The sequence below is a fragment of the Bacillus rossius genome (genome assembly GCF_032445375.1).
Source record: "Bacillus rossius redtenbacheri isolate Brsri chromosome 4 unlocalized genomic scaffold, Brsri_v3 Brsri_v3_scf4_1, whole genome shotgun sequence".
Lineage (NCBI taxonomy): Eukaryota > Metazoa > Arthropoda > Insecta > Phasmatodea > Bacillidae > Bacillus > Bacillus rossius.
The window spans coordinates 9308042-9330106 of record NW_026962010.1 but is presented as its reverse complement, the minus strand read 5'-3'; the positions used below and the strand labels follow the sequence as shown (position 1 = coordinate 9330106).

The following is a 22065-nucleotide window of genomic DNA, read 5'->3' as shown; positions in this document are numbered from 1 at the left end:
AATTAAATTAGATTGTACCTATATTTAAAGATAATATTCCGAAATTTTTAAAAATATTTTGCACCAAAAAATACACGTGATAAATGGGGTGGGGGGGTGGGGTTGTCTGAAACCTCACCACAAATCACTAGGGGGGAGGGGGGGTTAAAAATTTGCTAAAAAAACATCACGTGATTAATGGACGACCCCACAGTAGAAACATTGTTAAACAAAATGTTCACGATTTTATATTATCAACTAAAACTACGTTAACTCACATGGGGAAAACGATAAATCCACTCAATATTCCAGTAATTTACAATTGTTTAAAGTTGAAAATTAAAATATTTGTGTTTGAGTAAAAATGTAAATGTTGAAGCATCTCAAAATGGCAACCTTTTATTACACAATTCATATTTGTTCTTTGTGTACAATCGCGTGTTAACATTTACGGTAATTTAATTTCAGATTTTCAAAGGAAATACATATTTGTACTAAAATATCACAGCTATTTTCAGAAGGATTGTTTTCGTTTACAAACAGAAAATGTTAAGAACATTTCGGATGTAATGTTTGGAAATATACGGCTGCCAACTGTCTTTCCACAATATTTCTTTGTTGTAAAACGAACATTGCCGAACACGCACGAAGACGCCATATTTACAGGAATTTGGTACGTTTCTTCAAAAGCTATTTTAATAATTTCACAGTAATCCACTCTTTATTTATGTAAAAACCTTTCAAACAACATAATTATCATAGATTTTTTTTTTAAATTCATAGGGCAGAGACACTCTGTCAGAGAGTAATATGGACAAATATTCGCGGTCACGTCACCGAAGTTATTCATGGCCGTATGCTTCACATGGCAGCTAGCCACTTGTTTTGTTCCGGCAAGCTGCATTCTTTGTTTGCTTTGTTACGTTTAACACACTACTTAATAGTAATACGTAGCTTAAGTGAAACGGAAAGTAAATGCAGTATACATAAATGCAAAAAGGATTTATCAACACAAAATGTATGTCTAATGAATTTTCACATTAATTTCTACCAAAATTATTTTTACATTTGTTTGGCCTCTTAAAACTGCAGGTCGCCTTATATTCGGGCCAATACAGTATTCGCAATTTTAAATTTTGCTATTTGACTTACGAATGCGAATAGTTCGTCAGTTACTATTCGCGACTATTCGTGTTTACGAATATTCGCACACCCCTAATGCTCAGTTGTATTTTCATGTCTGAGGATTGTGCAGGCCAATCCAGTTGAGTTATACAGTATTGTGTCTTTGGAGATAACTGCAACACTCTCCCATGATGGCGAGGTCTTGCATTGTCATCTGCTAGGATGAAATGATCGTAGAATGCCACACAAATGGATGTAGCACCTCTTGAATGTATAGAAGCCATTTACTGGCACCTTGGATGGGAATTGAGAGGGTTCTGCCATCCCAGCATTATTCCTGCCCTGAACATGAACTTCTATGACATGCCTAGATTGTTGACATCTTCCAGAGTTTCTCCACACTCTTGTATGTCGAGTGTCAGGTCTCAAAATAATTGTATTCCAAACTAAATAACAAGCAAGTAGGTAAAAAAGTCATGGCCAGGAATTTTTTTTTACTTCGAAATATTCAAGAAAGTTCAGATTAGCAGGCAGGAACTTTTCAGGTTTATGCAAATAGGCAGGCATTGTCATGCCTTGTCGGCCATGGGTTCTATTCTGAAACTGTCAAATTTTTATGGAGAAAAAGCCCAGTTCCTTTGATAAGCTTGGTCCCGTTGGTTCATTGCAAAGCTTCTCATTGGCCTTCTGGACTGAAGACCAGATTCATGCAGTATTCTGCGCACTGTTTGGTCTGCTATATGAACCCCTGTAGCTCTGGAAAGGTAATTTATAAGAGCCCTGGCATTTGATGTTGGACGTCTGCGAGCTGTCACTGGGAGATAGAGATCCTGGACTGGTGTTGAGGTCGACCAGGGCTACGCCCTCCCTAAGCCCGATGTGCCTCACGCCACTGCCTACCCCCTCTCCTCTTACCGACACCCTCTGTTTCACGCCTCCCGCCAACAAGTGCGTGTGTGCGTGGGTCCGGTCGCACTGCACGAACCCTTTCGGCGCCCACCCTAACTGGAGCAGTGGAGACTGTATGTTTTTTAAATAATGTAATTCTTAAATATCTGTAATATGTAATCCTTATATCATAATTAACTTGTAAGTTTTAAAAGGTTTTAATAGTTATGTTTAACTGTCTTTAATATTAATGTACTAACGGTAAGTTCAGCACTTCCTGTGGCCATGACACCCAGGCCCAGCAGCAGTCCCTTCCGTTCGCTGTGCGGGGTAGGACGCACCTCAGCACCTCATCGACTTCAACTTTCGCTTGTAACCGATCCGTTAACATCCGCCATCGTAACTATTTTTTAAACCTTTTTTAATCAACCTTGGAGGCCTACCCCGGGGGCAGACTGTTTAACTTAATTAATTAAAGCTCCCCTGAGCATTTTTAGATTAATTGGCGGACTTACACTTTCGGAGCCAGGCCACGCGGTGTCCTGGTCAGCAAGAAACCTGGACTATGTGCTGTTTTCTGTGTGTGTCTTGAGTGTACGTGTCGGCGCCAATAAAGCTCAAAATTCACTAAGCTGGTTGCACTTAATTCTCGACCACGAGTTTCCCAGCACAGTGACGAGCAGTGACATAGCGTGCCCGCCGCTGAGAGCTAGCAAGTCGAGCCTAGCTCTACATGGGTCACGTCATGGTCCTGGGACAGATTCGGTAGCAGGGTCCACGTGCCCATCCACGCGGTGGCACCCAAGATATAAACGTACGCCAATTCGAAAACCCCCCTCAGGACAGTGTTATAACACAAGTACGGTCAGAACGAGACTTATCGGCCACATTTTTCCTTCTCCCTCTATTTTCTTCACATCTTAGTCATGCTGCTTTGTGTGACATTTAACCGAGATCAGCAACATCTTGCTGTATATGACGTGCCGAAAGTAAAGCCACTATCTGAATCCTGTCAAACGTTTGTATTCGTCTACGTGGCATGTCACTGCAAGGCTGAACACAAACTGACTTTAGCATTTGGTAATATGTTACTACAGCACTCAGAGTATGTTCACATGACTAGTATATGAGCTCAAAGTATGTCTGTAGTAAACTATCGGATTTCAGGATTGTGACAGTCTATAGTGATAGTCACCTATGTCAATGCTGCATGGAATACCTCAGAATACTCTTTTTAGCAGTATTCCAAACTTTTGTTGACGGGTGTGGAATAACAATGAGAGAAGATACAGTAGATAATGCACCATGTAGTAAAGTCAAGTTGTGTTCTTTGAATTTGCAGATTTATAAAATAAAATAAGTTACTAATCACGTTTAGCCATAAGAATAATGTTACATCCAAATGAAATTTTCTCAAATATATAAAAAAAAATTACCAGCAAGTATAGTCCCTATTCCACGATCAGGAGTTTAACTTTAAAACTCCTAGAAAATAATGAAAATTTTCTGGTGATGGTAATTTGGGGGGAAAATACATGTTGCAGTCTGCCATCACTCAAACTGTGAAAGTATTTTTTCCCCAGTTGTTTTATTGCATAATCATATGCTCTATAAAATGGTGTGTGCAAGGTTCTTTTTGAAGTAAAGTGGAGGGAGAGAGAACTGGGTTAGCTATGGAGATGGTGGAGGCTGGATTTTGTTTCTTTTTTTAGTTTATTTATTTTTTCCTTTCAGAAAATTTCAACAGAGGTAAATTATAATTTAAAATAATTAGTGTTGTTCAGTTAAAAATTATGGTCAGGGAAATATTATTACAAATTTGTGTGGACATCTTGTGTAACAATTTTTTAACAGAATTCTTCCATTTACAACATATATCATGCACAATTTAATATCACAATTATTTATTAATAAATCAAGACAATATTTTATGATTTATTTTTAGGCCAGTTTTTTTAAACAGATTTCTGTTTTATTGTTTTTATTTTTATACATTGTGATTATTAAATAAAATACAGGATATCCTTAAATAATGTCCCAGTTTCAATGGTATATTATATTAGTTTAATTTAGACTATTTACAACAAATCATACACCAAATTGAAGGTAAACTAACCTAGTTTTTCTATAAATGTCCAAAATGTACACCTTTAGTTATATGGCACACCTCCAGGCTAAAGTCCAATTCTTCCCACACTTTGTTTAAACATCTGGAGTAATTGAAGCAATAGCCTCTTCAGTTATGTATCTCAACTCGGGCAAATCATTAGATAGCGGTGGAACATGGGCACCATCTTTTAAAAAGACCCAAAGGATATAGTTGCATGGTGTTATGTCAGGTGAACATGGAGATCAGCGAAAAAGATCTCTGTCGTCTCGACCGTTATGACCAATCCAACGGTCAGGGATTTCAACATTCATTCAACCACTCCTGTAAAAAGAGATTCCAATGGGGTGGAGCTGCTCCTGTTGCGAAATGAAGTTTACAGGTTCACCCTGTACTAATTGGGGAAAGAGCCATTCTTTCGTGCTGCAAGCGATAAAACAACAAAGCAGTACTCATGCATGCGCTTATCTAAAAACGTTCAAGTTACTCTTTAACTGTGAATTTGAATTAACAAACTACAACACTTGCAGTTGATACAATTAAATTTTATAACTGAGACATTCTTTTGTGGACATACTGTAGAGTATTCTACAAATCTGATGCAAAAAAAATTTCTTAGTACTCAGCTACTGTCATTAATGTAAAAATGTGCTACTAATAAGAGATGCAAGATCAAAAAACGTAATATAGATCTTTTCCGATCTTTTTAGTCAATATTTCGGTACAAAACTAATGAAAAATTAATTACTTTAAATGAATTTACCGTATTAAAATAAAATATTTTTGTAATTTGAGTTAAGTTTTGTTAAATAGCTGATTGATTTCATGTTTTCAGTGATATTTTGGTTCCATATAATGTTCTAACTTGTATTTATGTGTTGATGTTGTATGGACATGCTGAACAGTGTTATTTCAATTTTATTGCATTTCAGTATTATAATCTTTTCCTAGAGATAATGAAACCTCCTTGGATTATCAAGCAATCCAAAATCCCACGAGATTGAGGAGGGAAAACTAATCAGCACACAAACATATTCGGTTCTGGTACAGAGAGAAGACAAGTCAAGGGTGTGTTTACACTCTGAGAAAGAAGCATAGCAATGTAAATCAATAAGTTAAGATTTCAATGGACGTTAAACAATTCATTCCAAAACCAAGCAACAAATAATGTGTTATTCAGCAAAGTTAGTTTCATTTAAAATTATTAAAAGAACCAGGGGGCAAGGGCTCGTCTATTGAAAATATTGACACCTAAGTAATTTTAAAATGCCTAAAATTTACGTTTAAATTGTAATACTTAGTCTCTGTTCCATCCTGGGCTGGTGTTGTAACACAAGTTGTGTGGTGTTTCTGTAAGCTTATTTTAAATGTATTATGGTTGCTCACCTGCTTCTAATTTTGTTAGTCATACTAAGATGACTCTACTTCTGGCTAGACCAATCAGGTGAGTCCACAGATAAACTGGCAGTATAGGAATTCGTAATACCAACGAATAAATTATCATTAGCTTACGATTTTCATTTGATAGCTAATTCTTTCTTCAATGACTTGATATATTAGTATCCACATGACCTTAAATAATACTTCACTGTCATTGACTGCCAGTGCTATATATACAGCGAAACTTAGTCGGTATATAAATTTATATGTTAAAGGGCGCCTTGAAACTACTGACTTAAAAATCATACAAACCGAAAAGGATTAATTCGTACCATTAGGATTTAATCTCGTTTACTCATCACAGTAATCACCATATAGTTGAAACTATCAATTTATATTTCCATTATTATTTAATATTACTGGGAGAGTCATAACTTCCTTTAGTACATAAGAGTAAAGCCTTTCCTAAATAATAGTATTTACACACCTGCATTGTAGGTTTAGTATTATCTAAAATCACGTCAGCAGTTTATCGACTAAACTAGTGTCTCGGAGAGTATGAGTGATGAAGTAGGACTCCTGGGTTTTTCCTGGATTTGGGTAGACACTGGATTCGAACTGAAAAGAGAGTTCAAAACTACGGCGAATTCGTCGTCTCGTTCTTCCGCGACTGGACGTCCTTCTGGCTCTGGAAAGTGGTAAAATCAGAAACGGATGGACCTCACCTACAGTCTGTTCACTGAAGAAACTGCAGTCACATCTGTAGACAGCGGGATGTCGTCCCGGCAAAGACTCGTCCTTCGGATGTTCAGGATCGGCATCGCCAAACGCTAGGAACGCCTGGTGGTTTTCCTCTGGAGCTCTTCCGAAGATTTTAAATGTCTTTCTCGTTCATAATCTTCAACAAACGAAACGACCGACGCAGTAGTGTAGTTTACTTGAAGTTCGGAAATTTCCCTAATTCCGTCACTAAAAGTGCAGAAGTTTCTATTCACTCGTCGTTGTCAGCTAAATAACGAACTCTGCGGTTGTCCCGGATCAATTTATAGATAGTATAACGGTTAAAAATAGTGATTCGACCCGAATACATGTATGTTCCCTTCGTAGATCTTTCCTACCCAAAAGCCTCGAATCCTTCAAACATTCTAAAACAACAGCCAAATTATTTTGACAACCATCGACGTTAAAACTTTCATAAAACAAAACCAGTAAGGAAAAGAAGAAGATAACAGCGCTAAATTTGAAATATCAAAATTTATAAATTCCATAGAAGACATGAATGACTAATCAATACTTCCAAAACTGTTTTCCCTCCTTAAACCATAAAATAAATAAAATGTAGGCTTTATTCGCACGTCTTCCAGAACTATAACTCCCTTACATAATTTGTTACATTAATTATATCAAGTTGGTTATCTATAAACGAATTGAGCGTTTATAGTACAGAAATACATCAGTTTATGAGAATTAACTCTCCACAAGAAACCCATGAACGACCCTGTGTAAGTGTTCCTACAAGTGGATGCACCTGTTGTGCGTGCATTGAATAGGCCACAAACTAAACAAGCAAGGATTACACGGCTCCACATCAAAACTAAAGTCCCGCCTGACCATTTACTAAATCTACTAAACTAGGGACAAGATTATGTGGTGAATTGCAATAAAACCAAAATAACACCGAAAATCTTGTCGATACACCATACAACACAGAAATTCAAGTTAATACACCACAATGCACCAAAATGCAATGAAAATTTTTAATTAAACCCTAATATTACGTGACAAATTCTTCTTCTTTTAAATGTTAAACTCCATTAAAGTAATTTATTTAGCATGATGTTTGTACCACGTTTAATGAAAAAAAGTTCAGTTTTTTAATCTTACAACAGTTATCAGCTACTAATTTTTATATTAAGACCATGAACGTTTTTCAAACACAGAAGTACTTAACAGATAGTCGGCCGTGCTTGGATTGGACCTGGTTGGGTTGCAGAGTCGGCAGTCGTGGCACGAGGGCTCGCAGCAGGAGGAGGGCGTGAAGCTGACCATGTCCCACACCCACCCCTGCATCTCGGAGCCGGAGATCGAGCTGTGCTCCAGCTCGGAGGATGTGCGCCCGCCTTCCGCAGCAGGTTACCTTGTGCTGGCCCGGGTTCCCGTCACATAGGAGTGCGGCCAGCGTGTTTGTCTGATTACTAGAGACCTGAAAAAATTTGCGGGTTTGTTCCGTGTTATGCTAAAATTCAAATAATTATACCTTAGTGCTGCTTCTGCCATTGGTTCACTGTTAATCTGGAGTAATGAGGGCCAATTAGAGACCCTCACTCATAGAAGTGTCGAATCACAGGCCACCCAGTCGTGACGACTCACAAGTCAGCAGCCAATGAACAGTTGGCATTTTCCCGAGTGTGTAGAGGTTTATTGGAGTCTATCCTGGAGGTCATTGAACCCGCAAATTTTTCCGGTCTCTACTGATAACCATATTAACCTGAATAGAGACAGACCTCGATATCGGGCCGTCCGCTACATTTGCACGTCGCCTCCACCGAAATATGTTAAATTTTATTTTTCGTCTCCATCGGAGTGACTTTAACCCACTCATTTATAGTAGTGATGGGGTTCATATCCCAATTTTCTCAAATTCGAATCCCATAGAGTATTTTGAATACACCCCTCGAATCTGAATCTAGGTTTCAAGGGTCCAAAGTAAAATAACATACAAAACATGAAAATTGTTAATTATACTGTTGAAACATTTAACCATTTAAATGTTTTATTCATGCACTAAGTTTTTAGAATCAATACTTATTGTAATTTTATGTATATAACTACATCTTAAAAGTACAATATTTTTGGGGAATCGTAACATGACAGGTATGAAAATTGACCTACTAATCTTCAGAGGTTAATAGTGTTGTTATTTAGTTTACTTAATTCCACTAATATTTTTCATTGAATTTTTTTCCTCGAATATTGAATCCTTTAAATACTAAGGATTAGATGGTGCATATTTGTGGATTTGATTGGCCCATTCCTAATTTTTCTACATCCGCTCGTGTTTCTACATCCTTTAACACCGCTTATTATTCCCTCATACCCTATATTGGCATGCTACTGCACAGTTATTTGTCTGTTTGGCATAGTGTACAACTCTGAGGTAGTAATTACTATCAGAAGAGAGACTTTTTTGTTTTGGAATGCAAGATGCATATATGCCACAAATGTTATAAAAAACTGAAACGTAAAATTCTGTTTTGCACACAACCTGTCTACCATACAATTGAGTTTGTTATATTTAAGAAGGAAAATATTTTTAAGTGTTAAGGTGTGTTCCTTTAGCTATTATTTTTTTCAGACTTGTAGGCAATTAGAAATAATGGAACACACACTGATTCATTTGCCATATTCTTTTCTATGTAGATGGTTATTCTGCAACAAAAAATTCTGTTTACATCTTCTTTCAGTTTGTTGACAGAGAAAAAAATTATGCACACACGGAAATCAAATTTACTACAGTTTATTAAATGAAGGTTAATCAAGACACACAATAACTCAGTGTTAAGAAATAATGTTATTGCTATTTTGTGCACAGTCAAGTAAATTTATCTGTTTTTACTTTTTTTTAATGTTAAAGCATACTTGAATGTTTCAAGGTGCGCAATTCTAAGTGGACAGTGAGCAGTTTTTGTGAAAAAAACCCGGCCCTGTACTCGGGGGTTTGTACGGTAACTGCTAAAGCGGCTACAGGGTTCTTGTGTACGTGGGACTGGGTTATTAGTAACTGCAATGATCTGATTAAATGTAAGTATGCCAGAATGCATTTTAAAAATATGGATTACCTACTTTTACTGTCCTAATATTTATGTAATTTTAAATTATATTTGTTTAAGAACATCACGAAAATCAAAGCATTTTAAATTTTTTACTGCGCAGTTGTATTTTTATAATTCAGTCGGGCAAAATTTAAATTATGAATATATGCTGGAATTTTTGCAAATAGGATACTAATGTGAAATATATCCATGGTGACAAAATTACAACAATGCATGTGCATACGAATGCATAGGAATTTCACTGCATCAAAAATTATGACATGTACATGGCAGTAAACGAATGTGGCACAACTGATAAGTTAAACATTTAATGCTGCTAACGTTAAGTCTGCTGTCGGCACATTTTTTTAAAATATATATTTTTTTTTACGATGCTCAGCTCATTGGTTCATGAGAGAGTACCCGTGTAAAATTATAATTGTAAATTGAACAATTCAACAAATGAATGTGTGGGGGAGTGTAACTGTGAAACGATGAGCCGGTGCTGATGAGCGTGCACATCGCGTGGTCCTGCCCAGACGGGGAGCGCGACCCGGACAGCCTGGCGCAGAGCACGCTGAGCCTGGGGAGCACCGGCACCAGGCGCGCCGTCTACTACACCGGCGACAAGAGCCAGTCCCGCGACGCCAGCCCCTCCGGCAGCCAGGTGGGTCCTGGCCTCGACACGGCTGTGCCATCGTGTTGCCAGCAGGGGCAAGTGGTTTCTACGGTGTCCGGTGGTGCGGCAAGACGTACAGACGGACAACTGTGGTGTGGGATGTTCAGACCTAGGACGCAACAACAGGGGGGGGGGGGGCAAGGGTGTATTGTCCCCCCCCCCCCCTGAAACCTTGAAGTGGGGGCGGCAAACGGGGGCAAAGAAAGTGCTGTGTAATCAATTTTTAGATAATAAAACTACATACTTAAATAGCACCATTTTCCACCTTGAAATACACATTTTCCCGGGGGAGGACCCCCGGACCCCCCGCCCCCTCCCGCTTCAATAAGGGGGGGGGGGGGGGATCGATGATTCTTTATAAAAAAAAAGGTATATTCCCCCCCCCCCCCCCCCTCCTTTGGAAATTTAGTTGTCGTGCCCCTTGTTCAAACTGATTGATTTGTGACATGCCCATTTGACAGTTGTGGCAATTTTATGATGGGCACGAAAAAACTGAATACAAATGACAAAAATTACATTTATGACAAATGTGCAAATACACAAAGAGAGATAGTCACTGCATGTGGCTGGGCACCACAAGCTTGTCTGCACTACGCTTATGTGGGCACCACCTACAGGAAGCATCCACGTAGGTGGGCACAAACCAACAGCAAGCAGTTACAAACAATACCAGCCAGCACCCCACATAAGCAGGAACCACATACATAAACAGTCTTCGCTTTGTACATGGAACTTTAAAGACCCTTTGGTACACAATTCCTTGATAGTATCAACAATAGCAGTCATTTGGGGTTAAGAGGTGAAGAGGACAGGGTGGGTAAGTTTAAAAATCTTTATTTTTAGTAGGATTTCTAAAATGTTACAACATACTTCACTACATAATTATGCAGCTACACAACCTATTTTTATGCAGAAACTCTGGTTTTGACTTCAGTTTTAATTGGGGGGGAAAAAAAAAAAAAAAAAACTGTATTTGTGATAATGACAGTATAAGTGACAGGTGTAAAACTAGCAGCTTGTTTATTTGTCTCTGCCTGTTCCTCTCTCATTTAGATGAAACTGGAAGCACTCACCCATGCTTATGCTGTTTCGTTTAGGGCTCTGCAGTTTCAGGGTCACTGTGATTTTTTTTATGTGAGAAAAAAGTCCTAATTTTTTTTGGAATATGAGGAGGGTTTTTATTTTCCACTACATACAGCAGCATAAATTTAGAGGAAACTAATGCAGAACAAAAGAAAAATTTAACGTGGTTGTTCAGAGGCACATCTAACAACCACTTTATAGCCTGTGTTTTACCAGGAAGAGAACTTGTCCAGTTATAAGTCCCGTTCAAAAGAGGCGAAGGAAACTTGTTTTTATCTGGTAAAAAACATGCATCTAAAAATGTAAGGAATAAGGACGCAGCCTGACATGCCATGCGGTAATACACAGCGACTGGCCAGATGCTCATACACCTCCACATCGTTAGTGCAGTGACTGCAGCCAGAGCTTCAATTTAGGAAAAAGGAATATAATATCTTTCAGAATTTACTGAAGACATAACAAGTCCATTAATGATGGGATGTCATGGTCTTCATGTTCGGGTGATCACGAAGAAGCCAGCGACCCCGTGTCTTAAAATTTTACGCAAAATATTCAGAATTTATCCCACGCCAACTCATTATATTGCGGACCTTACATTGCCTAATATTGTGCAACCGTAAGACGTTATTATCCCCTATCAATAGACACAAGATTTTGTGGTTTTTAATTTTAAGTAAATTTAGTTTTTAGAACAGAGTCGGTGTTTTTATTTTTATTTGTAAAAAGAGTGCATTGTTTGACAATTTCACATTTTTACCAACATTTGATGCACATATACTATAATACTCGTCTAGAACTAAACTACTCAGAAAATAAAAATAAATAGGCAAATTTTTGTGTGTTTGAAAAATATGCCAATGTTGTTAATGTAAAATTTTGTTACTAATAAAAAAAATGCTAGATCAAACTACGTAACATTAATTTTTTACAAGTTACTTAGTTCTTGCATTTTCGTACAAAATTCTTGCTAAATAAATTACAGTGAATTAATTTACAATAGTAAAAGAAAATTTTTGTTTTTTGTTTTAATTTTTGTTAGATCACTAATTGGATATTATGGTGTTATTTACATTTCGGTGCTAAATGGTGTATTAACGTGCATTTCTGTGATATGTTGTTTTAGCATGTTTTGCAGGGTTGTTTAGGTTTTATCACAATTCACCATATTAATCTTGGCCCTACCTGTCATTTCTTTTTTGTTCTTTCATGTTTACTCTCTTGCCTTTAAGGCTCGGTCTCGTCGAGTTTATTTCATTATCTTGTCATTAATAATGTTTGAGTGATTTCCTTGTAAATTTATTCCTATAGTTCTTTGTTGTTGGGTCACAATTTTCTGAACAGATCTTATTTTCATACTGTAGGTCGCCCAAATGATAATAACTTTTACAGCTATTAGATAGTATGTAGTAAATATCCACTGAGAAAATTTGAGATAAAACAAAACGCACGAATGCTATCATGATGAATTCACCGGGAAAGCTCTCATAATACGTAGTATAATCTTAATGACGAGACATTGAAACAACCAAAACTGCACGCGAGTCTTAATATTTACGAAATATAATATGTGTAGCTGTTTGACCTCTAGCAAGCTATCATTCTTTCAATAGCCACGTCCAAGATGCCAAAATTTTGTGTGAATATTTGAAACCATTTTTTTTAATCTGTGAAAATACTTTTTTTTTTGTCTGGTAAAGTATTATTATAGTGATTTAGTTACCAGAGTTACTTTGGCTATGTTTTCTCCTGTTAGAAAGTGTGTGTGGCTGTTTGGATGTTAGAGACTATAAATGTGGCTCTCAGAAATGTTAGCAAGATGATATTATTATTATTAATTTTCAGACACTAGCAGACAGAGAAGAGGCTGGAACACCTACCAACCAATCCTCACCCGCATCCTCATCACAAAATGGACAGAGCGACAGGTATTTACTACTAATGATTATGTGCAGTTTTTTTTTTATAGACTTTTCCTAAACTTTTCTTAATGCATTTTAAACCAACCAAATTAATTTTTTTCTAGTGATAAATTTATTTTAATCAAATTTATTTTAATCCAGTATTTTACAAATTACCAATCCTTCTGTGCTTGTCAGATCCTAATATCTCTCGATTATCTCTCAATGTACTTGGTTTAACACCTTTTAAAAACATCTGCATTTAGAGCCAATATAGTTACGTATGTGGAATTTTTTTTTTATATAATACTAAATGGAAAGTGATGTGTGTGGGCTGGCCTGAGTTGTAAGGTGAGTAGGAATAATCATAATTACAACGTGTAGCCTGAAATATGAAATACACTATTGTGGGTTTAAGTGTGTGTGTTACATTACATAAGCAGAAGATAATTGGACAATACACTTGGAACTTGAGAGTCAGCTGCTGGACGAACCAAGGCACGGACTCCATGGACTCCATGGACTCCATAAGGCATGGTGGTTCCAGGTACGTGGTGTACAACAGAGTGACGACGGTGGTGGGAGCCGAGGGGCCCCGCAGTGGCAGTCCCGGGACGCGGGCGGCCAGCCCCGGGCAGGCGAGCCAGACGCCGTCCAAGGCCGGCTCGGACGACGCGGGCCGCAAGGCCGCCGGCAAGGAGAAGGCCAAGGAGAGCTCCATCTGGTACGAGTACGGCTGCGTGTAGCACCTCGGGTGGTGCGTCTGTCATTTCACACCGGCAGAAAATAATTATTATCATTCTATTGAAAAGGGCTTTGAAAAAGTTGTCGCTGATGTCACCTACCGAATGTGCCCTTTTAATATGATCTCGTCGCTGTGCCTCTAATGTTTTGCTGTGGAACCTCATTCTGAACTACCCCACTTTAAGGTATTGATTTTCAATTCCCTACGAGATGTTGTGCATTTAATAACATCTCATTGTTAGGTATTTACATTATTAAGTACTAATCAGCAGGATTTCTGGTACGTTGTAATGAGATTTCACAGTTCTGTTCCTTCTATGATGATGGCTCTCTATTTACAAGATGTTCCATTCTTTACTTTTTTCTACTTTTTTTTTTCTGATGCGGCAATAATGCAGCTGTGGCAGTTTATTATTTTTATTTGCAAGGTGTGTGAAATAATAATCAATTTTTATTTATGTATAAGTATGTCGTACAAAACTGTATCATGTTATTCTGTAAGCTTGTGAAGTGAAAATAAGTTTTAGCTGTCTGTTATACTAAGGGGTGTTTTTATACATTTTAAGCGTACATTAATGTTAGTGGTTTTTTCGAAATGTATATGCAAGTCTGATGATTGTTGAATTACTATAAATATGTGTAAATAGCAGTTTTAAAAACCAATTTGGAACAGTTCATATGTATTTACAAACAAAAATTGTGCCTAATGGTAACCTCATTTAGGTTCAAAATTTAACAATTGGAGCAAGTTAGCAAAAAAATTTCATTTGAGTTTGTAGTAGAGTGAACTATGTATTTTACAATTCAAGGCATTTCAGATTTATTTCATACTGAAACAGTAACTATTAACTACGTATTAAGGCTTTGGGACAGTGTCAGTGTGGAAGAATTCATCTTCTACCTTCCACCTGTTTCATGGCAGATGTTGGGGCTGATAACTGTAAAGGCCTTCTGGTGTGCCATTCCTGAGTAAGCTCTGGTGTGTCAGTTCCAGCAGATGTGCTCTCTGTGGCACAGTGTTGCCAACTGTTTGGCTCTGTTTGCGAACAGGGGGGTGGGTGACTTGTGATAGGCTGATGAAACCACGAGTTATGTTTTGTGCCTGTGAAAATGTGTTTGGTTTGAAATGCGTGTGATCAGATTTTTTTTACGTAAAAATAACATTAATATGTTAATGGGTGATTAAACATCTGGATTATTTAATTTTTATTTCTTCACTGATAAATACATTTTCAAAGAAACAAATGGAATGTATGAATACCAGGATGGGCATGTTGATTCTTCGGTACTTTGATTCCACTGAGTCTACCTGGAATCGGAACTGTCGATTCACAAGCTGTAAGGAATTGTACCATATAAGGAAAATGTATCATATTTAAGGTAGGTCATAAGAAACTGTCGATAATTTGGATGTGAAATGGATTCACATAAATTAAGTGATTCTTGCCACAATTGCCGTATTTTCTGGCCAGTAAGCTACAATGTTTGCGCAAATCGCCTAGCACTAATATACAAAAGTCGTGGTACATTATTTAAAGGTTAGATTACAACTGCAATCACCTATAAACTACAACACTGTACTAACAAAAGTTAGGTTTCTGTATTTATGGGGAAAAAGGTGTATCTTTATTTCAATATAATATTATTTCATCAATAAAATATTAACGTAACTTTTTTCCTCTCTCTTACACATAATATCTTTCACTTCCAACATCTGCAAGAGCAATCACTAGTCATGATGAAGTAAATATTTAAAGCATTATTTTTTTAAAAGCATTTATTCTATTCCATTCTTTCGTATACTAAAGCTAATGTCTCGTAATATTTTTGATACGTTTATGTAAATATTTTTGGCTCAAATGAAGTTATTTTAAAATATGATTTATGCATATATAAAGTTATTAAATGCCTAAGATTTATTGTTTGTGCATAACATGTTGCTACCATGTGTAAACAAATTATTTTACACAATGCACTGTTTTTATGTTTGTGTTGATGTTACATTTACCGTCACCCCGATAACTTGCGTTATTAAATCTATTGTGAATTTGAATCATGATAAACAGAAAATATCTCATAATTAGAGACAGGTGTTTTCGGTGAAAAAATTTGCACAATTTTGTTACTTTTTACGAGATGATTTCGGTATATTTTTCGCTATTTTATCAGTAGTTTCATCAAAAATTTCGTTGTTTTTAAAACTTCAATATGAGGTTTATAAATATAAGTTTACATGATTGTGTTTAATATGTCATTTAAGAGTAGAACTACACAGTTTCATACATAACTTTACCAAATATTTGCACAGAACAAGCAACAATTCAACAACTATGCAGAGCATTTCCGTATTCTACTGGCAGACGGCAAGTTCCCAGCGCCTTAAAAAAAAAAGTGGTGGATAATTAAAATGTGTTGTAAAATTTTTACTGTAACATAATTAAATGTAACTCTCATTTCAAGAGTAGGTAGGCCTAACAAAATTTATTTTCGTAACGTTCTGTTTATCTGCTTAAGAATGCACAAAACTGTTAAAATATTGTACGCCCTACTTACAATGTACTTGTGCATCCATTGACGAAGTTTCGGGTCATCCAGTTTTTAAATCAGGAATTTCGCTTCGATAAAAGCTCGAGTTGTTGACATAATGAACTCATTCTTGTCAAATTTTGCTTTTTTTGCCGTCAACAAGGCTGATTCCAGGGAAACTTGCCTTTTTGCACCGGATTGTTGACTTTCCTTGTTTTTGTTATGCGACGCACTGTTTTTTTTTATGTGTTTCAAGCATGTGTCTTTCCGTTGCCACTCTATTCTATCGTTGCAGTACTTGCACATGAGAATTTTTTGCACTTTGTCAAAGACGTAGAATCCTTCACTCGCAAACTTCGCCGCCCTGTCAAATACTGTCACAACCATTTTAAAATCAACGTTTTACAAAAAGAAACAGAGCAAAAAGTTTGATTACATCCACGCCATTTTAACAAACTGTGGCGAGTGGCGACTCTGGTGAGGCGATAGCGCGACACGAATACGACTTCCTAGACTATTGAAATTCGTTAACAATCAATTATAATCGACTACTGTTATCGAGTCATCAAAATACGGACATTTAGCTATTTTCAGTGTGTTTTTTCTTAATTTTTTTTTCATGATTTCTCCAAGTAATTGATAATTTCGCGTTTTTAAGTTTATGTATATTAATTTCGTTAATATTTCGCGATTTCGCGCATCGCGAAAAACACCTGTCTCTACTCATAATCAGTTAGTGTTTTAATGTCAGTGTAAATCAAGTGAAACACTAAAAGAATACTCTTACAAATTAATTATTCCATATATATTTATATATCTTTTGCTTCCCAAAACAATGAGAGATTACAATATATTTACCTGTGATTCTAATATGTATCTGAGATAAGATTGAAAATAAATAGCTACTGACTTGAGAATTATAATAAAACCCTGTATTCTGTTTAATGAACTTGTATGGATGTAACACCGAGAATTACAATGATTATAAAAAAAATAGATTTTACACTATTATCTCAATGATTAATGAAGATTTTAGACATTAGCATTACCATTCAAATTTCACCTCAGCTCTTAAACATTTCCAACCAGGTAAACTATTAAGTCACATACAAAAGAAAAAATCATGTAAATTGTATTTTCTATTAATAGAAAAATTATTAAATGCAAATAAAAAAATAGCTAAGTTCAATGCAGTATAGCAGCATAAGAAACTATTATCTATAACAAGGTATTCTTATAGGTGTGTAGATTAATGCAGAATCATATCTTGTAGTTTTGTGTTAAGATAATATAGAACACCTGAAGTTAGGAAATATGTTATATCTGCAGTAATATTTAAAATAGGTTGGATCAGTTATAATGGGAATGCTAATACCAATTGAGCAATTATAACAACACTTTTACACAATTCCTTTACCATAATTTTACATACCATTTGGTGCTGGGAACAAGCTTTCATCAAGCACGTAAAAGGATATTGTAGCGTTTTCAATTCTACACCATTCAGTTGTCATTGGACCATTTCTACGATGCTAGTAGATCATTATTTTCGGGTAGCAGTTGCAAACTGTCTATGAAACAATTACAAGTCAAAGTCGATATATGCTGCAGAGTTGACACACGAACGTGTAATATGTAGCTTTAGATAATAATTGCAGAACAGTAACACATTATAGAGATTGTAGCTTTAGAAAGTCTTTGTAGAACAATTATCCTTGATGACAGCATTTTAAACCTAGGTTCTACAACATAAGTTTGTAGAAGGAAGTATGACTATAAAGTCTTTAAATTATTAGTTCTCGAAGTTATATCAATTCTTCTTAATATAATATTGATTATAAAAATTAATGAACAGTAACTGCTTTATATAACTCTATAAATTCAAATTATCTTCTGTTGTATCACTTCCAAATCAAATATGAACTTCCTTTCCACAAGACTTATCAGAACATTCTAATTAGAAAATTCTCTAACACCTCAAAAAGTTCTTAAATCAACAACTGTCTTTTTTTTTCATAAGCAAATATTGTATTTTAAAGTCATGGAATAAAATGTTTTTTCTTTTGATTTTTTTTCCTGTGGATATGATTACAAATATTGCCTAGGTCAGGATGATTAAAAAAAAATTATCAAAACTTTACCAAAATGAAGTGTTTCTCTATGAACTTGTCTAAACCATGAATATATTCCAATTTTGTGGAAAGTAACTTTGTAAAACAAAAAACAAGACTTTTAAAAAAAGTATGACAGTAGAGAGGAATTTCACAAGAACACAAATTCATGGATTTGTAAAATTGGGAATAAGAGTTGAAATTGAACTAGGAATTGAGGGAAATTGTGGGATTTGAATCGGGATCGAAGAAATGTGGAATCTACCCATGTTTAACTACTACACATTTGCTTTATTTTAAGTTGGCTAGTATACGACTTATAATACCTTGCCACCTATATTACCTCACATCTGTATTTTTTAACTTTCATAAGTGTGCAGTGTTTTTAAACAACTAAAACATATTAGTTTATACCGCAGGACAACTTATAACTACGAGAACACATGTTGGTACATTCTGTTGGCGGTTGTGCACTATGTCATAATTAGGTGGGCTGTGCACTATGTCATAATTAGGTGAGACTTGCATTATTTCATTGAATGATTCTTGATTTTTCCATTTATTTAATTCACAATTTCCAGGGTGTCTACTGACCCTGGAAAACCTGGAAAACCTGGAAATATCAGGGAATTTTTTTAAAAATCAGGGAATTTTTGTTTGGTAGGTTGTAGTTGGCAATACATTTTTTGTTTATTGATCAGCTTGCATTGGCGTGGCATCATGTGTATCCCCTCCCATTTTTATTTTTGAATGGCAAATAACGAACAGTTCCCACGTCCAAATTCTTTTATTTACCATCAGATTCGGAAGTGGCATCAAATCACGTGATACAAACTGGTTCAAGATGGTCTGTTATCCTGCTGACGTGACGTGCTGCAGCATGTGCTTCCCATGTTCAGATTATACCGACAGGTGCATTTAATTTTAAGTATCTAGGTATGGATGCCCTCAACGTAAACTGGACATTTTTGTTAGCGTTGAAAATACATATCACCGACACTTTTGGTGAAGATTCACCATCTTTGCTAGAAATTGGTAGCTGTGGGGTTCATACGGTCCATGGTGCTTTCAAAACTGGAATTTCTGTTACACAATGGGACGTTTTTAGTTTTTTGAGGCACAGTTACTATTTGTTTAAGCACATATCTGCAAGGAGGGCAGATTACATTAGAATAACTGGATCAGAGCTTTTTCCCAATAAATTTTGTGCAATCATATGGAATACTGCAGTTGCTGAGCGTGCCATGAAAACGTTACCCCACCTAAAGAAATTGGTTAGTGAAGTTTCTATTTCATCTCTTTCTTTCAGTGTAGTGAAATGTGCTCTTGAAGATAATCTTCTAAAAGTAAAATTGACATTCTTCCTTTTTTTGGCATCAGAGCTGGAATTGTTTCTCACAATGTTCCAAAGTGAAGCACCCATGGCACCTTTTCTCTATGATTCACTGGTTTTATTAGCTTTGGCAGGAAAATTTTGAAACCAGAAGTACTGAAGAGCTTTAGGGAGAAACGCAATGTATCTCCATTGGATGTAGATAACCAGGAAAATCTATTGACTGCTAACCATATCAAGTTGGGTTATGCAGTACGCCATGCCATCAAGAAAGAGAAAGTACCAGAAAAGTCTGTCCTGTTACAGAAAAATGATAGGACTTGTCTAAAGGTTATGGTAAAAAAACTTCAAGACAAAAGTCCCCTGAAGTACAATCTTACCAAGGGAATTTCCTGCTTATGTCCGTCTGTGGCTTTAAATTCGGGTGTGAGGAAACAGCGTGTGAAGTACAGTTTAGAATGTTGTCTTCAAAACAGGTGGCTATCAGGACAAGAAGCTGATAACATTGAGTGATCATATCAGTTGGCATGTTCCTTGCAAGATTCTGCAGCACTGTTCTCGTCTTTTTCTCGAGAAGACGGGCGCCTTGATCACTTGTGGATGCTCATTCTTAAGGCATATACAGTAGCTTCCAAAACAGGCCTTCTAAAGTTTGTGAGGATGGTGTTGGTACTTTCCCATGGAAATGCATCATTGGAAAGAGGATTTTCAGTGAATTCTAATCAGCTGACTGAAAACTTGCAGGAAGAAATACTGATCGCACAAAGACAGATGTATGACTTTGTTCAACGTTCTGGAGGTGTAGAGCAGTATGTAAGAAATGCTAGTTGTAGGCGTAAGGAAGCCCTGCAAACAAAACAAAAAGGAAAGGAAGCTACAGACAAGAAGAAGGCAGAAAAAAGAAGAGTTGAAGAGGAGATCAAGGCATTGCAGTTGAAGAAGGCTCGAATGCTGGATTTGGCTCGTTCTGAAGTAAGTGCAATAGACGCAAAAGTTGAGTCACTGCGAAATTGATGGGAGCTTCCTTTTACTAATTTTTTTTTGCAAAAGGAAGTGTGTGAAATATTTGTAGCAGCATCTTTTATTTGCCATCAATTGAGTCACTTTGGCTACGTTTGGAAGAAGGTAATTTTTTTACTAATTTAAGTAAGTTGAAATACTTTGAAACCTGTCAATGTAATATTATGCAATTTTTTTCAGTTTCTTGGAATGTCGTAATTGTGTATTAAAGAAAACCTGGAAAAATTCAGTTTTAGACCTGGAAAACCTGGAAAAATCAGGGAATTTAATTTACTAGATCTGGTAGACACCCTGAATTTCCTTGTAGGTACTATTTTTACTGTCTCACACGTACATAACAAGGATTGTAAAATTGCTCTAAATTTAAGATTGCTCTAAATATAAGTTGTAATTAACTAGAAATGAACTGTGCCAGTATTGTTGTTGTTTTCTATTAGACAATTGAAATATTTGCGGTGATTATTTAGCAGTCATCAGGCTTCATTTAATTTATTCATAAGCGGTTTATAAAATGACTTCCTGGTAAGAAAAATATATTTCTTGATTTGTGTGATTTACATTAAACGTTTGTAAGTACAATATGGTACACAGAAGAAATGTTTTAATTTTATTTATTTATTTTTAATGTCCACTGAAATATACCCTAATTAATCATACTGCCACCAAAACAATGTTTTATGTGGACATTGTAAGTTTGCTGAGCTGTGATAGGTAAAATTATAAACCTTTTCGTGTACTATATCTGTTACTAAAAAAATTTTTAAAATGAATTTTATTTCTTCTGATTGCTGTGTTTATTTTTTTTATTAAATAATGTAAAATAATTAAATAACAAATAGAAATATGTATTAGACTTATCTGGTGTGCCTGAAAATAGCAGCTAATATTGGTGAATATGAAGCAGAGACTACCCATTATAGTTTAAGTTAATCTTACCGGTATTTAAAATAGTACAACTCTGTTAAATGAAAAATATTAATAAAGATATTTTTCTTCCTTGCCTAAAGCTAGTTTTATCTGATATCAAGTATGCCTGTTTTATGGAAGTACAAATTTTCTGTGAAGTGTCTAATTTTTAATATAATTTTTATTTATTTTTGTCAGGTACAATATTATCAGCCATATAATTCCAGATTAACTTGGCTTTCAGATGTTAAACTTACTTGTATTAAAGACTTAATTGATTAATTGTTAATCCATATCATACTGGAAAGTGACCTTGTGGAGTTACTAGGGAAGTCTAAGATTCACATGTGCTCATTCCAAGGCATTCATGCATGTCCAGTTTTTTTTTTCTCTGTCTGTTTACCGAAAATCAACACATTATGGATATGAAAATAGAATTTAATTTATAGCAAATAAAATCATTTTGGATTTTGG

At 35.9% G+C, this 22065-nt stretch overlaps 1 protein-coding gene across 1 annotated transcript in view; it reads left to right on the top strand.

Annotated features, from left to right (window-relative positions):
- Positions 1–20780, top strand: part of LOC134541639 (protein Daple) — a 93323-nt gene extending 72543 nt beyond the window's left edge. Inside the window, exons 22-25 of the mRNA XM_063385215.1 lie at positions 7473–7611; positions 9831–9958; positions 12896–12978; positions 13499–20780. Coding sequence (XP_063241285.1) covers positions 7473–7611; positions 9831–9958; positions 12896–12978; positions 13499–13697 — 549 coding nt within the window. The 3' untranslated portion in view covers positions 13698–20780. The remainder of the gene's footprint in view (positions 1–7472; positions 7612–9830; positions 9959–12895; positions 12979–13498) is intronic.
- The last annotated feature ends 1285 nt before the right edge of the window (positions 20781–22065 follow it).